Genomic DNA, 14,167 nt, shown 5'->3' with positions numbered 1-14,167 from the left:
GATACATGCAAATGGGAAGGGTGCAAAGAGATTTTACAAGCAAAAGTTTGTCTGCAAATAACCAAATTTAGCCACGCTTGGAGGAAGAGGAAAACATTCCTCTCAGCTCAGAAGCCATGCAGAATGACCAATGACAGGTTTCCCACACTTCCTGAACCATCTCCAACATCACAGAAATCCCAGCCAGCAGCAGAAGCAGGCAGCTGGGCACACAGGTATGTTCAGAGCAGTTCCTGGTGTACAAATCAGGCTACAGGTAAGAGAACTTGAATAACTGAATCAGCACAAATACCCTGAAGCTGTTGTAGTTTATGCCAAGACCTACAACTCCAAGGTATCAACTTGATTTTTAGAACTACGTCGTGGTTCTTCATGAAAAGAAGCTATTTGCTCCAGTCTTTCACCAGAAAGATCTAAAAACAACTACAGAAAAAAAATCTTCTACCTATGGCTGGATCTTCTAAGCAGTATTGTTAAAACATAGTCCATGTCTGAGCTGTAACTCAATGTATAAACAAACATTTGATCAGAGGAACAGGCTTGGTGCTGTGGTATTTGGGCTATGTTCTCTGGTTCAGTAAATGCACACACTGTGCCAACTAAAACAGTAGAGTTGTAAATTACCCTTGTAGGGACTTGTCTTTCCTCTCTCTGTTGCCAGTGCATCCCATGTCACCCTGCATATTCTGTGTTGAAATGCAGCAGCCTTTGTACCTCCCATCTGACCACAACTAGTGCTGAAACTGTTTCAGGGTTACAGATGACACAAACTGTACTTGACCAGCTGACCACACATGCTCAGCCATGAGCACAGGAAAGGAGAGTATTATATATTTGTACAAGATTTTGCAATGTGGGACCCAGTGCTGCAGTGGTTAGATACTGCTCCACACAAAAGCATAAGGACACCCTCCTTTTGACAGCAAGACTAACCAACACTGAACTGACAATTCAGAGAACAGACAGGACAAACTCTGTTTTGTCAGATACGATCTGCTATGTGACCACAGAGGAATAAACCAGCATGGATACTCAATCTGTTTTCCAGCAGCAGGAGGAGGTCTCATTTAACTGGGCCCCATTGACTGTGAGATACTAACTTGTTTGCACAGGCCATAATTTGGAAATCACTCTCAAGGCACATGTTCCCCTTCACAATTATAATTTCCATTTTGTATGTCAGTTGGCATTATTCACTTATGCAGCAGAATGACAGACTTGAAGCAGTGCTCTTGCTATTGCAGATGTAATTTAAATATCTGACAGCTACTAATCATTTCTTATTTTTGAAAATTCAAAGTCAGATGAAGTAAGTCTCACGCCACACTTAAAGACTATGGCAGCATAACACTGATCTTAATCAGTTCCTATATTCCTGGCACTTGCATTGTTGACAAAGGCTCCAGAAATGTCAGAAGAGACAAATTCCATTTCCTTTCTATTAGCCACAGTTAACAGTCCAAGTAGACTTCTCAAGTCTCCCTACTGTTTGTGAGCTCTGATTGTATCAATGAATCCCAATTAAAAGCTTAAAGGCTTACTCAGTTTTTGATGGATCATCCAGAATAGTTTGTTTTGGGAGCAACCTAAGGCATTTTACTGTTCTAAGAAAAGGAAAGCGGTGAAACATCAAAGATACTTAAAAATTAACTCAAAGAGAAACATTTTTTATAAGAAGTTTATTTTCCTGTCGTGTGGCCATTATACAAAGTAAGCAGCCAGAGCTGCCATTTTGTCCTTGGGTTTCTTTGGGTTGAGTCTTCCTCCAGGTCTCCGGCCTTTGCCCCTTCCCCGGCCCTGCCTCTTCCCCTGTCCCCCACGGTGCATGGGGTGCCTCATGGCCGCGTGTTTCAGCTCCACCAGATCCTGAAACACGGGGTCACAGAACACACAGCCCGAATGCTGGGTCTCATCACCAGGCAAGGGAGACTTGGCTTTGTTAAAATCCACGTCCACGAGCGCCGCCTCGCACAGCTCGCAGGTCTCGGCCGACACCCGCACCTTGTGGGCGTTCTCGAAGAAATGCACCACCACGTTGCATTTGTTGCAGGCCATCTTCCACTTGGGACCCGACGTGGGGTCCAGCACCAGAACCCCGTTCTCACACTCCACGCACTGCCCAATTCCAAGCATGCTAAGGGAATGCTGGCACGTGGGGTGGGTGCACTCATTACAGCCCATGCCTGGGGAAGAGTGAAACCAAACCACCCTTCATCTCACTACTCAGTTTGAAGGAAGTGAGACACAGAAGCCAGAAACACATGAGTATACTGCTGATTTTCTAAATCACTAAAGATGGAACTGCTCTCAAAATGGCAACTTGCCTCTTCACAGCTTCAGAATAATCCCCTACTGAAAAATCTTCCTATAATGGTTTTCAGAATTGCCACACACTGCCACTGTACAGTACAGGCAGTTTAGACAGATTAGTGATGAAAACTCATTACATTTTCAATTACATGTATGGCTCCTACCTAACTGTCATTTTATACTTGAACTATTCACTGTTAGTCCAAAGTATTTTTAATTAAAAGATGGTAATCAAAAGATCCTGAAAAGCTTCAGTGCACTACTTTAAGTAAGTTTCAGTCCCACACTTACTAAGCTAACTGAAACTTCTACCTCTTCTTATATCCTTCAACAACTTTTGACACACCATTTATGTCTATCAAAACATTCCCAAGACCTGGTCTTTGTTTATACTCTTATCCACGCCTACTCAAATTTGCAAGGCATCAGTATCTTGGTGTCTTTCACTGCATGCTTAATGTTGTGAAGGTTACCTACAGCACATGCAGGTAAATTATTTTCTTACTTCTTCCACGAAAAAAAAATCAAAAATATACAGTAAGTTAAACATGAATTTTAGGTATCTAGAGTCTAATTTGAACAGCATTTTATACTACACAACACTGATTTTAAAACCCTTAAAAAGACCACTGTATAGACTGTACCTAATTTATTTCAAGTGAGGAAGACACCTGCATGTTTGCAGAACTCCTACCTTTTTTCATGTCCCTGAAGGGAGGATGGTTGTAACAGTATGGGCACAGTGGATAGCTCTTCCCTCTGGATCCAGATGACCACAGCACCAGCTCAAAGTCATCCAGGGGACAACGCAACTCCTTGTAGAGTTTGATGGTGCCATTCTGGGGGAGACTGTAGGTGTCATCACAGTGAGAGCAGTGCAGGCGACTCGGCTTGGCCTGGAAACAGAACACAAATCTGAGCACGTGCAGGGTCAACAGAGTTTAAAACTCACTGTAAGCTCAGCTGGAGCTGCTCTCTGGTTTGTTCCCCAAAACCCTACCAGCCTTTTATACTCAATTCCCCCAGGCAAATGAAATTCAAATTTCAAGTATGAGGTAAACTGACCTGAATATACTTCATGAAACGATGGCATTTACCACAGCGGGAAAGGGGTTTGCCTGTGGCAGCCAAGGGTGAAAAAGACACTTCCATCAGTTCATCCATACCTGCAAAAGGAACAATCACACTTACGTTAGAATTCTAGTTCTTAAGAGGAAATTTGGCACAAAATCACTTACAGACTTGTGAAGAAGTGAGAATTAAAATATTTTACTCACAATGCTCTTCCTTGTCTACAAAGACAAACACACAGCATGTTGTACTGAGCATGCACAAACACACTGGTTCAACTAATCTCAAATTTTCAAAAACTCACCACTGCACAGGCACAAAATAAACTTCAAGTACAGTTTTGGAGACACGTTTCAGTTCATCTCCCTTTGGCGAGCAAATTAATTTAACCGAAAACTCCAGTCCTGGCACAACTTTTCAGAAAGCCTAAGCCTCTGAAAGAAGCCTAATATGTAAGTGTTGTCTATGCAACAACCAAGTAATTGTTGGGAACTTCACATGTTTTACCTGCAATAGAATCCACAAAATAGTGAAACTTCCTTTTGAAAATGTCAAGGGTGTGCTCCAGAACCTGATGATAATTTGCTTTACCCAGAGCTATTAAGTTGAGCTGCTTCTCTACAGCACTGCGGATTGTAGGAAGAACCAATTCTGCATCTAACAGGAAACCAGAGACAACAGCAATGAAAGGTCAAAAATGGAGCTAGGAAACCATTCATAATAAACTGACATCAAAATAAGCATTGAGACATAAATTTACTTACACATTGATATTAGCCTTTGATACAGTAAAGGGAAAGGAAGGTAAGAGGATGGAAAGGGAAGAGCATATAACTGACCTATTTTATAATAACCATGAACCAGAACAATGCCAAGGTTTGTAGGCTTAAGTCTTCGACCACTCTCCACTGTGACATAGTTTCGCTGGCAAATGTTGTTAATGTGGACTGGAATACTGGCATCAGTTCCTGCCACACAAAGGAAAACAATATATCCACACTGAACAAAACAGTTTTCATCAAATGTCTCGCTTCTGGCTTTCCTGCTTTAATGTCAAATTACAGGGCTCCTAAGACTGCTTAAATTCAGATACCTTCTTACTATTACCCAACTTCCAGTGCATAACTTCTCTCTAGTAACTCTGGCATTCCATCACAATTCTGATAGGTCTGAAACATATGGTTTAACCTTAATCCTTTCATCTCCTCCAAGGAATTACTATTGGGAAGATACCTATTGTTACAGTTATTTACTCTGGAAAAACACAGTAGAGACTGTGTTTGCTCTGACGTGGCAAATTCATGAAAATACATTAAAAGAAACAAGTCAGACTGATAAGGAAAGTAGAATTGTGGTAAATTGTGTAAGATACAGAAGGATTACTGAAGAGAACAAAGCTAAAGCTCTGTAAAGACAAGAAATCATTCCTAAGAACAGGGAGGTGCTTCCTTCCACATATCAGCTCTTTCTGACAGAGAAGTGACAGGGATGTGTTATGAAAGGATACAGCTTTGGCCAGAAGTGTTTGGCCAGAAACCAGAAACTAACTACTAAAAATAATGGTAAGAAAGGGAAAGGAACGTGGGGGAAGAAACAATCTACCATCTGCTGAAGGGAGCTATGGGCATGGTGGTTTGAAGAGGAAGAGATGATCACTGTACATATCCAAATGAATACTGAGAGCTCATTACTGACAGTACAGAGGAGTGACTCAGACTCCTTGCACTCTTGGTGGATGTACTGCAGAGCAATATAAGTTAAGCAAGTTCCTACCAATGCCATGCTTTTCCATCAGAGTGATCAGTTCTGCTTCTGTCAGGTAATCAGGAGGGCTGGTTTGCTTTTCCAGCAACTTTATTTCACCAACTGGAAAAAGATCTCCTTTCTCACAGTGGGGAAGGCTCTCTTCTAACGGGATGCTGTGCCACGGCATAATTTCTGTGAACCCTGTAGGTAAAGAAACAAACTTGGCAGTTTACCATAAAAGTCTCAGTAGTGCTGCTACATTCTTTTTACACAGGCCCAAGAAAAAATTTCTGCTTTTGTGTAATTTATCCCTCAAAAGGCATTTACTGTTTGTAAAAAGACTAGTGTTCACACTGGCAAATGTGGCATTAAATCTTTGAGACTACTACAGGAAAAATTACACTTTTTCTATCACAATTTAAGTACAAAAATTAGGACAAGATTAGGGCTCTGTTTTCAGAGTTCAAAAAAGTCTTCACAATTGCATTTGTCCTCAAAGCTACATTTTCATATCCATTCAGTGCATTAAAGGGGAAAAAATTAATCTGCAGCTAATACTTACTCCAATTTGTCTTACCTGGTGAAGTTACCACCTTTCCAACACAGGTGAATCTTTCAGGGCCAATACTGAAGGAAATGGTGGTTTGTAGGTACTTGCAGTCAGCACTGACAGTGGCAATGAAGTGCCGAGTTATGTACTCGTACAGTCGCCACCCATCTCCACCTGAGGAGAAACAACCCCTCAGCAACAAAACAGATTCAAATTTCAGTACTTGGAAGCTACTATTCCTACTACTATGCTACTATGGGACAAATTTCTCCTAGAAATGTAGGGATTAAGCTGTTTTCTTTTTCTTGGCAATACTGTAGTCCCAAGGATCAACTGCTGAAGCATCTCTGAACTTCACTGTCACCAGAAATTTCAGTGAGGATCAAGTTTGCTCTCTTTTCACTCCTTGCCATTCAAATAATTTTATTTTCTGTTGAAACTGGCACCTTACACCTCAAGGGACTGATTTCCCCACAGTGTCCCAACACCACTGAATTTGCCTGTACCTAACTCTGCTTCTGTTGCAGCTCTCATTGGGGTGATGGGAGGATGGTCTCCTGCATCATGGCCTTTCCTTGGACGATTGATGCCTTCTGATAGCAATGTTTTTACCTGGGTTAAGAAAGAAATGGCTTACTCAGATCAAATCCATAACAATACAACATAAATAAAAAAAACTACAGATATTTAAAGTTTCTGAAGGCCTATAGGTCATGATCCACCAAGCAAGATCTAAAACAGACTACAGTGACTAGAGACTAGAAAAATACTACTGCCTTTTCTTCATGTACTCACAGTTTCTGCCCAGTAAGGATTATTGGCTTGTTGTCTCAAACATCCTTTCAGGTCAAAGTTTTCTGGATAATGGGTAGTTTCAGTTCGAGGGTAGCTGATATAGCCTTGAGTGTAAAGACGCTCTGCTATTTGCATGGCATGTTGGGGACCCATTCCTGGGAGGGGACAGGAGAAAATAAAAATCATATCCACATCCTGTGATTATGGTTTGCTGCATCTGTATGTACATCTCATCCAAGTATTTAAATAAATTATTCTTTGTTCTTTCCCTAAGTCTTTTGTCACCTTGATCTTGCCAAACATTTCACTTTTGACAAGCAGCTTTCTAAATTTGATCCTTTGCCCAAAATTATGTATTATTTGTTTTGTTTGAGAGGTCAAAATATTTTGCTTTCAAACAGTGTGAAAATCTGAACTTTTGTACCCACCTAAAGCAGCACTGGCTACTCGGAGCATTTCTACTGTGTTCAGAGCCAGTGGCCTCTGTTTCACCTTCTCTTTTTTACTCACAGATTCTACCTAGAAAACAGCATTTTCACAGTAAAGTTCTGACATTTGGTAGATGCATAATTTTAATCACATCTATAAATATGTATCATACCTATCATTGTCTATTTTTATCATATCTGCTTTGTTCTCTTAAAACAGTAACCACCAATATATTTTTACTTTAGAAAATCTGACTCGAGATAATTTTATCAAGTTCTAAAATTAAAGTCTGAAAGTCCCTTTGTGCCAGGACTACATCAGATTTATAACTAACTGGGAACAGAACAAGGCAGCTGATTGCTGTCTTTACTTCCCACTTACCTCAGCAGCACCAACTTTCAATGCTACAAGGATTTAGTGCTCATTCCAAGCAACATTCCTAACTACAAGAATGCAGATTTTTAAAAGCTTCAAGCGGTCTTTGAACCTCGATGTCTATAAGCACATAAATCCAACTGTCAAACAAGTATTGAACAGAGCAGAGTTATAAGTTAATCAGCTATAAAGACATGCACATGATTAAATATTTAACAGCAGGAATATTGCCCTACACATAATTAAATTCCAATTTATTCAATGTCTCATGGGAAATAAGAGGTCTGCTTGGAGACATCTGAACAGTATTTCCTAGCAGGTTTAGTAATGAAGAGTTCCTATCATGAGCGATGAGCATTTCCAAAGTCAATACTAAGAAGAGGCCTCTGCTGAGATGATGACACCAGCAGAGTAATATACAATAAAAAATATCTTGCCTTTAATTCTCATTTATACAAAGCTGAAGTAAAAACCGAAATACAGATATTCTACACTCTTTAACAAACCAACCAAAAGCCTCAATATACAACAAATTAAATATTAAATTGTATTTCCTTCATATGAAACATGGACCTACTGGCACTTGGTAAATATTCTTACCTTTGCTTCTTTTGCCATCTTTGTTATATTCAAGAACATTTGAGCAACCTCACGATCAAACACCCTCACTCTATCCCAATCTAAAGTGAGAGAACTTTCTTTTTCAGGGTTCACCTATTGGACAAAAACAATTAAAAAAATTAATTCCCACCAACTCTACTCCTAGAAATGTGAGAATGCATATTCCCAACAAGAGACCACCAAGTAAATCCTAGGACATACAGGATTTGTTAAGACAATTTAAGGAGAAACTCACACCAGGACACCAGTGCTCAAACATGCAGTTGTGCTCTTTTTCTGGGGGGGCTTTTGAGAAGGATGGAGTTCTGGGGTCTGAGGAATGACCAGAACTATTTCTGACTGCACTGAAATACTGTCCTTATTTAGTGCTGGAAACAGTAAACACTGAAACAGGCAGAGATTCAGAGTTTACCATTTTGATTTGACAGAATCAATCATTTGTATTAAACTAAGTCACATTTTCAGCCCCATGCACAAAAATTAGTGTGAAGTGATGAGCACAAGAGAACCCCCTCTGTAAACAGCACCAAGTACTTCCTAGCATGACACACAAGACACGTCAAATAGATGACAGCAGATGCCAGATTTCACCTTTTTTTCTCTTTTAAAATACAAAAATGGTAACTTTTCACCATGAATCCCTTATTTGCTTAAAAAATCCTTGTGATCACAAGCCATAAAACCCTGTTGGTTTGCACGCAGAGCTTGGACAGCAGTGAGGCTGTAAAACTACTCTAAGCTGCCAAAGTACTCTGAGGACTCAATTGCCAATTAACACAATGAGCATTTTATTTGCTTTAAAATTCCAGTACTCAGTAATGCCAATGTTTGTTGGCAGGCTAATTAATTCCTGGGTTCAAATTAACAACAGTCAGTCCAAGGACCCCAGGGAACAAAAGAGAACCATTTTAAGTAGTCTTTTTTGGCAGAATCTAAGCTTAGACGATTAGCACCGAAGAATTCTTATAAGGAGCAGACAATAAGCACTTTAATACAAAACTGACATCCTGGAATCTGTTCTTGAGAGTGGTGACACACATGTGAACAGAATGAGAACACATGAGTAAACTATAGGCATTGTGAATTCCTGTCAGCAGCTATGAATTTATGAATGAACAAAATACAATTGCATTTCTTTTGGAAAATCAAGTACTGTAAAACTTACTTTAGCTTGCAACACCCAGTAAGTCTCAGGCTTAAATGACTGAATTTTGTCATGCCTCTCAACACAGAATCCAAGTGTTGGGGTCTGACATGGCCCAAATGAGATGAGGGAGCTGTCTAAATTCCCATATTTCCCCTGAAAATATTTAGTCTGGAACCTAAAAGAAGGGCAGGGGAAAAAACAGAAGAGAAATGTATGCATTAATATCCTCATTCCCATGAAAAGCAGACATTTTCACTATTGTACATACACAAAACATGAGTAATCAGTAAAATTATTCAGGCATTAGGAGAAGAGCATTCTGAGAACACCATCTCTTACAGCTCATTAAGAAATAATCATTTTGCCTCACAAGGCACTGGGAGGGGACACAGACGGGACAGTTGATCCCAGCTGACCAAAGGGATATTCCAGATCATGTGACATCATGCTCAACATATAAAGCTGGGGAAATAAGGAGGAAGGGGGAAACACTTGGGGTGATGGTATTTGTTTTCCCACGTGATAGGTGACAGAGCCCAGCTTTTCTGGGGATGGCTGAACAAATGGCTGCCCCGGGGAAGTGGTGAATTAATTCCTTATTTTGCTTTGCTTGTGTGTATAGCTTTTGTTTACCTATTAAACATGAGCTTTCCCACTTCTACCCATCCAGTACTCTGCAGTACTGATGGAGGGAGGCTGTGAGTGACTGTGTGGGGCTTGGGGCTGGGGTTAAACCACAAGGGCACAGAGCTGTTCCTGAACCCTTCACAAAAGCATCTGCAGGCTGTGCTGTCACCTTGTGAAGGCACAGCCAATCCTCAGATCCAGCTCCTGGCGGGCATCCACGGACAGAGCTTCGTTGCGATTGGGCTCTCCCAGGTGATTCATGGCATTGCAGATGTCTGTGTCGGTGATGGAACTGAATTTAGCTCTGTAAATCGTCCTCTCCGTGCCACGAGGTTTGTTCATGACAGGAAGAACAGCATCAAGAACCTAAGGCAAATCAGAAATGTAAAGAGGATTTGAATGATAAAGGCTTTCTCTATAAAGATCTAAAAACACTCTCCACAAAATATTTGTTTCTGTGTCACTGCTTTCTTAATTCAGCAAGATGTCGGGTCAATGCCTTAACTGATAAGCCAGAGTATTATTTGTCCATCCACTCAAAAGCATATAAAGAATTAACAAAACTGAAGGGTTTATTTACTATACAGCAACTGCTGGGAGCAAATCAGTATTTTTGGCTAAGAGCAAAGACATTCACCAGTGCAGCTGCAGAATCTTTTGGTGAACATGTACCAGTATCTATCTGGGTTTATTCTATTCATTGCTAAGACACAAGTAATGATACAGGTGTACATAAAGAACTTAAAACAATCACTTGATAAAACATGTTTTTTATAAACCAAAGAAAATCCCCAAACAAATACTCTTCTGGGAATAGGATGTTAAAAAATACATCTTAGCAAAGTTCTATGCTTTTTATGTGCAGAGGCCAAATTTCTGCAGTAAGCCTACACTTGTAAGCAGTTTCTGTGCTCTAAAGCATCAAATTGCTTAACAGAGATGAAGTTTTATAAGGACATAAAAATAACTACTCCAGCTGTGGAATACAGACCAATTCTTGAAGCATTGGAATGTTCTAACATTTAAGAGGCCTGATTGTTCATCTGAGATAAGCAACACCTCTGAAATTTATTTATACTCTTTAACTGACATCTTACAGAGTTCAAAGCATGTGAGTTTTTCCAAGGCCCTCTGTGTCTTTAAAAGTTTATTCAACTTTAGTTTGAATTTTACAATATACTCATAAAACAATGCACTGATAGTCTTGTCAGACATACATTATGGTATTATGAGTCTTAAAAATGGTAACCTTACTTCAAAACAGATGTTTTCTCCTTCCTTATCACAATCCAGCCACAAGACAATACAATCACAGCCTCTTCCCTCCACCTGTGGGAAAAATTAGCACAGTTCTTCAGCAACTCAAAAAGCCACCTCTTCCCTCCCTACCTATATATTTCTTTTTCTGGTATCAACAGGGTGTGTGAAGTGTGAATTGTAACCAACACAGACTTATTTTAAAGAAGGCATTTATAAGCTGTGCCTTGCACTTGCTGTTAAAGCTAAACTTGCATCCAATGCTCCAATTCTGAGAAGCAGGATATCAACCATCAAAAAACTCAGAAGGCAATCACAAAAGTGAATTTAATAAAGATTTCAGACAGTGTAAGAACCAGCAAAAATAAAATATTGTTTCTACTATGTTAATAAAATAGATATAAATGTGACAAAAAGCTAGTCCCTGAAGGAATTCTTATTTAGCAACATAGAAAATGATAACTCTAAATACTACTCATAAGAAAGAATACCTGTAAAAACTTCACCATGGTCAGTTTGGGATTAGCTTCTTTCTTTTCTGTGGGAGCTTTGCTAAAAAGTTCTGCTGGATCCACTTTATCCCAGCTGTTATATTTTCCTGAAAAACAAAAGTGTATTAAGTGGAGCTCTGAAAAAATATTTATAAAACAAACAGCTTTACTTTGCAAAACACTTCTCTTTCAAAATTTGTATGGAAAATTTTCCACCCTAGCACATCTTGCTTTACTGTATACCAAGGAACCTCTTAGCTTTTTCTGAAGGACCTGACAGCTCTACAAACTGAATTTGTTAAAACATCTGATGAGCAGGCAAATACCTATGAAATCCAAAGTCATGACGTGACCACACACCGATGTCATCTTGAAGTGAGCACTCTGTCCAATGAAGGACCCGGTGTACTCATGCACAGAGCACGCACCATTGAGCCCCTTGCGAGAGGACATGTTCCCTGTGAAAACAGGATCATAAATATTAATGAGGTAAAAAAACCCCAGCTATTGAAACTATTTATTTTGTGTGAAATTACACCCCCCTTTCCTTACATCTTACAGCCAGGGTCTTTCTGATCACAAAACTCTACTCATCAATCAAACTTTTATTCCATTAAGTATCAATTCAGGTCTTTCCTAAAGTATATTTCATCTTCAAATTAAACTATCCATTATCTCCACCAGCCTTTCCCACCCACCATGAAACCTTACAGGTTTTCTAGAGCACTCACTTATAATCAATTTTTGTTTTCCAGATTTACGAAACTTTAACTTCAAAAATCTCAGAGCAGCAACTTGGTACTTGACTGGTACTTTCCAGACACTGTATGCTCCAAGGCACGCTAGAACTACACAAAATACCGAAGCCAGATTCCTTTATTCTTGGATTAGACAGGCATCAGCCCATAAAAAGAACAAGAACGTAATGGGATATCCCGTTCTTCAACGAGCCTGTCCGAAGCCACCGCTCCCAGGAGACCCCCAAGCCACCAAGGCGCTGCCCAGGGCGTTTGTCCCCTCACGCACTGACAGCAGCCCCGGCAGCGCACAGCCCCGCGCTCCGGCCGCGCCCGCACAGCGCTCCCGGCGCCCGCCCGCCGCCCGTACCTCTGGAGAGGATCTTGGCGATGGACTGCGCCAGGGACGGCTTCTCCGCCACCATGAGCACGGTCCTCATCTTCGGCCGCTGCGGCGCGGAGCCGCGGGGCCGGCCCGGCGGGAGATGGGGCGCGGCGGCTCCCGCGCCTGAGGGGACAGAGCGCGGCTCAGCCCGCCCGCCCCGGGGCACGGCGGCTCCAGCAGCCCCGCGGCCGAGGGACACGGCCTGGCCCGCTTCCACCCGAGCGCCAAAAACACAGCGCGGCCGCCGGGAGCCGCCGCCCGCCCAGGAACCGCCGCCCGCCCCGCTCCGCCCCGCCGGGCTCGGCCGCGCTCCGCGCCTCAGCGGGCGGCCATGGCCGCGTCACTGCCGGGTCACGGCGCCGGAAGGCGCGGGCGGCCCCACAGGGCTGCGGCGGCGCGGGCGGGCGCGGGACACACAGACGCGCGCGGACATACACACGGACATACGGACACACGGACACACACAGAGACACGGACACAGGGACATACACACAGAGACACACGGACATACACACACAGACGCGCACGGGCATACACACACGGACACACGGACATACACAAGGACATACACACAGACACGGACACACGGACATACGCACAGGCATGCATACACAGACATGGACATACACACACAGACACACGCACGGACATACACACGGACATATACACAGACATGCGCACGGACATACAGACCGACACGTGTGCGGACACACAGGCAGACGTGCGGACACACAGACACGTGTGGACACACAGACACACACACAGGCATATATGCTAGCACACACGTGTGTGAGTGTGTATATAAATGTGTGTGTAGACACGGACGCACACACATTTACACACATACACCCACACACATACACAGATATATACACACATACATAGATAGACATGCAGAGACACATACACACACATATAGACTAACATACATACACACATGTGTATACACACATATATATACACATACACAGACATGTATACTCACGCACACACACACATACATATACTTACACACACACACATATTTACATTTACATATATATATATACTCACGGACTCACACTCAGACCCCTGCCGGAGCTGGCGCCCCCTGGCGGCGCGGGGCTGCGCGACCCCTGCTGTGCTCCCGGCGGAGGGGCCGGGCCGGGCCCGGGGCTGGGCACGGCACAGCTCGGGCCGCGCTCGGTGCCCGGCACAGCTCGGGCCGCGCTCGGTGCCCGGCACAGCTCGGCCCACGCTCGGTGCCCGGCACAGCTCGGCCCACGCTCGGTGCCCGGCACAGCTCGGGTCACACGCGGTGCACAGAACACGCAGCACCAAACTCCTCTAAGAGAACACGCACACAAATTGTGTCAGCTCTGTTCGAGCCGCACGGATCTCTGTGTCTGTGTCTGTCACTCAGGTTCCAGTTTCTGTAGACCTGAACACTACAATCATTATCAGACACTGACGGCATCTCCTTCAGTGCAAATAGATTCGCCTCAGGAGTCTTAGCACCTGGTTCCCTTGCACCCCAATGAGATAATGGAAACAATATTGAAAGATTCTTGGAAAAAACCCGCATTTTTTGCACATTAAATTTTAGTTGAACGTTGATGTCTTGCTTAGGCAGAAATACAAAGAGAA

General features: G+C 42.5%; 1 protein-coding gene across 2 annotated transcripts; it reads right to left on the bottom strand.

Moving 5' to 3' along the window:
- Positions 1 to 1,664: 1,664 nt before the first annotated feature.
- TOP3B (DNA topoisomerase III beta) lies at positions 1,665 to 12,853 on the bottom strand. Of its 2 annotated transcripts, XM_079322463.1 has the most exons (17): positions 12,527 to 12,853; positions 11,746 to 11,877; positions 11,420 to 11,526; positions 10,926 to 11,000; positions 9,841 to 10,037; positions 9,063 to 9,219; positions 7,877 to 7,990; positions 6,901 to 6,991; positions 6,473 to 6,627; positions 6,184 to 6,289; positions 5,705 to 5,851; positions 5,155 to 5,328; positions 4,221 to 4,349; positions 3,889 to 4,038; positions 3,376 to 3,476; positions 3,005 to 3,206; positions 1,666 to 2,183 (listed from the first exon to the last, which is right to left on the bottom strand). In XM_079322463.1, the coding sequence occupies exons 1-17, from the start codon at positions 12,594 to 12,596 to the stop codon at positions 1,702 to 1,704; spliced, it is 2,589 nt and encodes an 862-aa protein (XP_079178589.1). In that variant the 5' UTR covers positions 12,597 to 12,853; the 3' UTR covers positions 1,666 to 1,701. The 2 variants fall into 2 exon arrangements, with proteins under 2 accessions (XP_079178588.1, XP_079178589.1); XM_079322462.1 differs by lacking the exon at positions 10,926 to 11,000 and having other exon boundaries at positions 1,665 to 2,183; positions 12,527 to 12,746.
- Between the last annotated feature and the right edge of the window lie 1,314 nt (positions 12,854 to 14,167).

This window comes from Erithacus rubecula (assembly GCF_903797595.1).
Source record: "Erithacus rubecula genome assembly, chromosome: 19".
NCBI classification, from domain to species: Eukaryota; Metazoa; Chordata; class Aves; order Passeriformes; family Muscicapidae; genus Erithacus; species Erithacus rubecula.
Note: the sequence above shows the minus strand (reverse complement) of the source record. Positions and strands in the feature narration are given on the sequence as shown.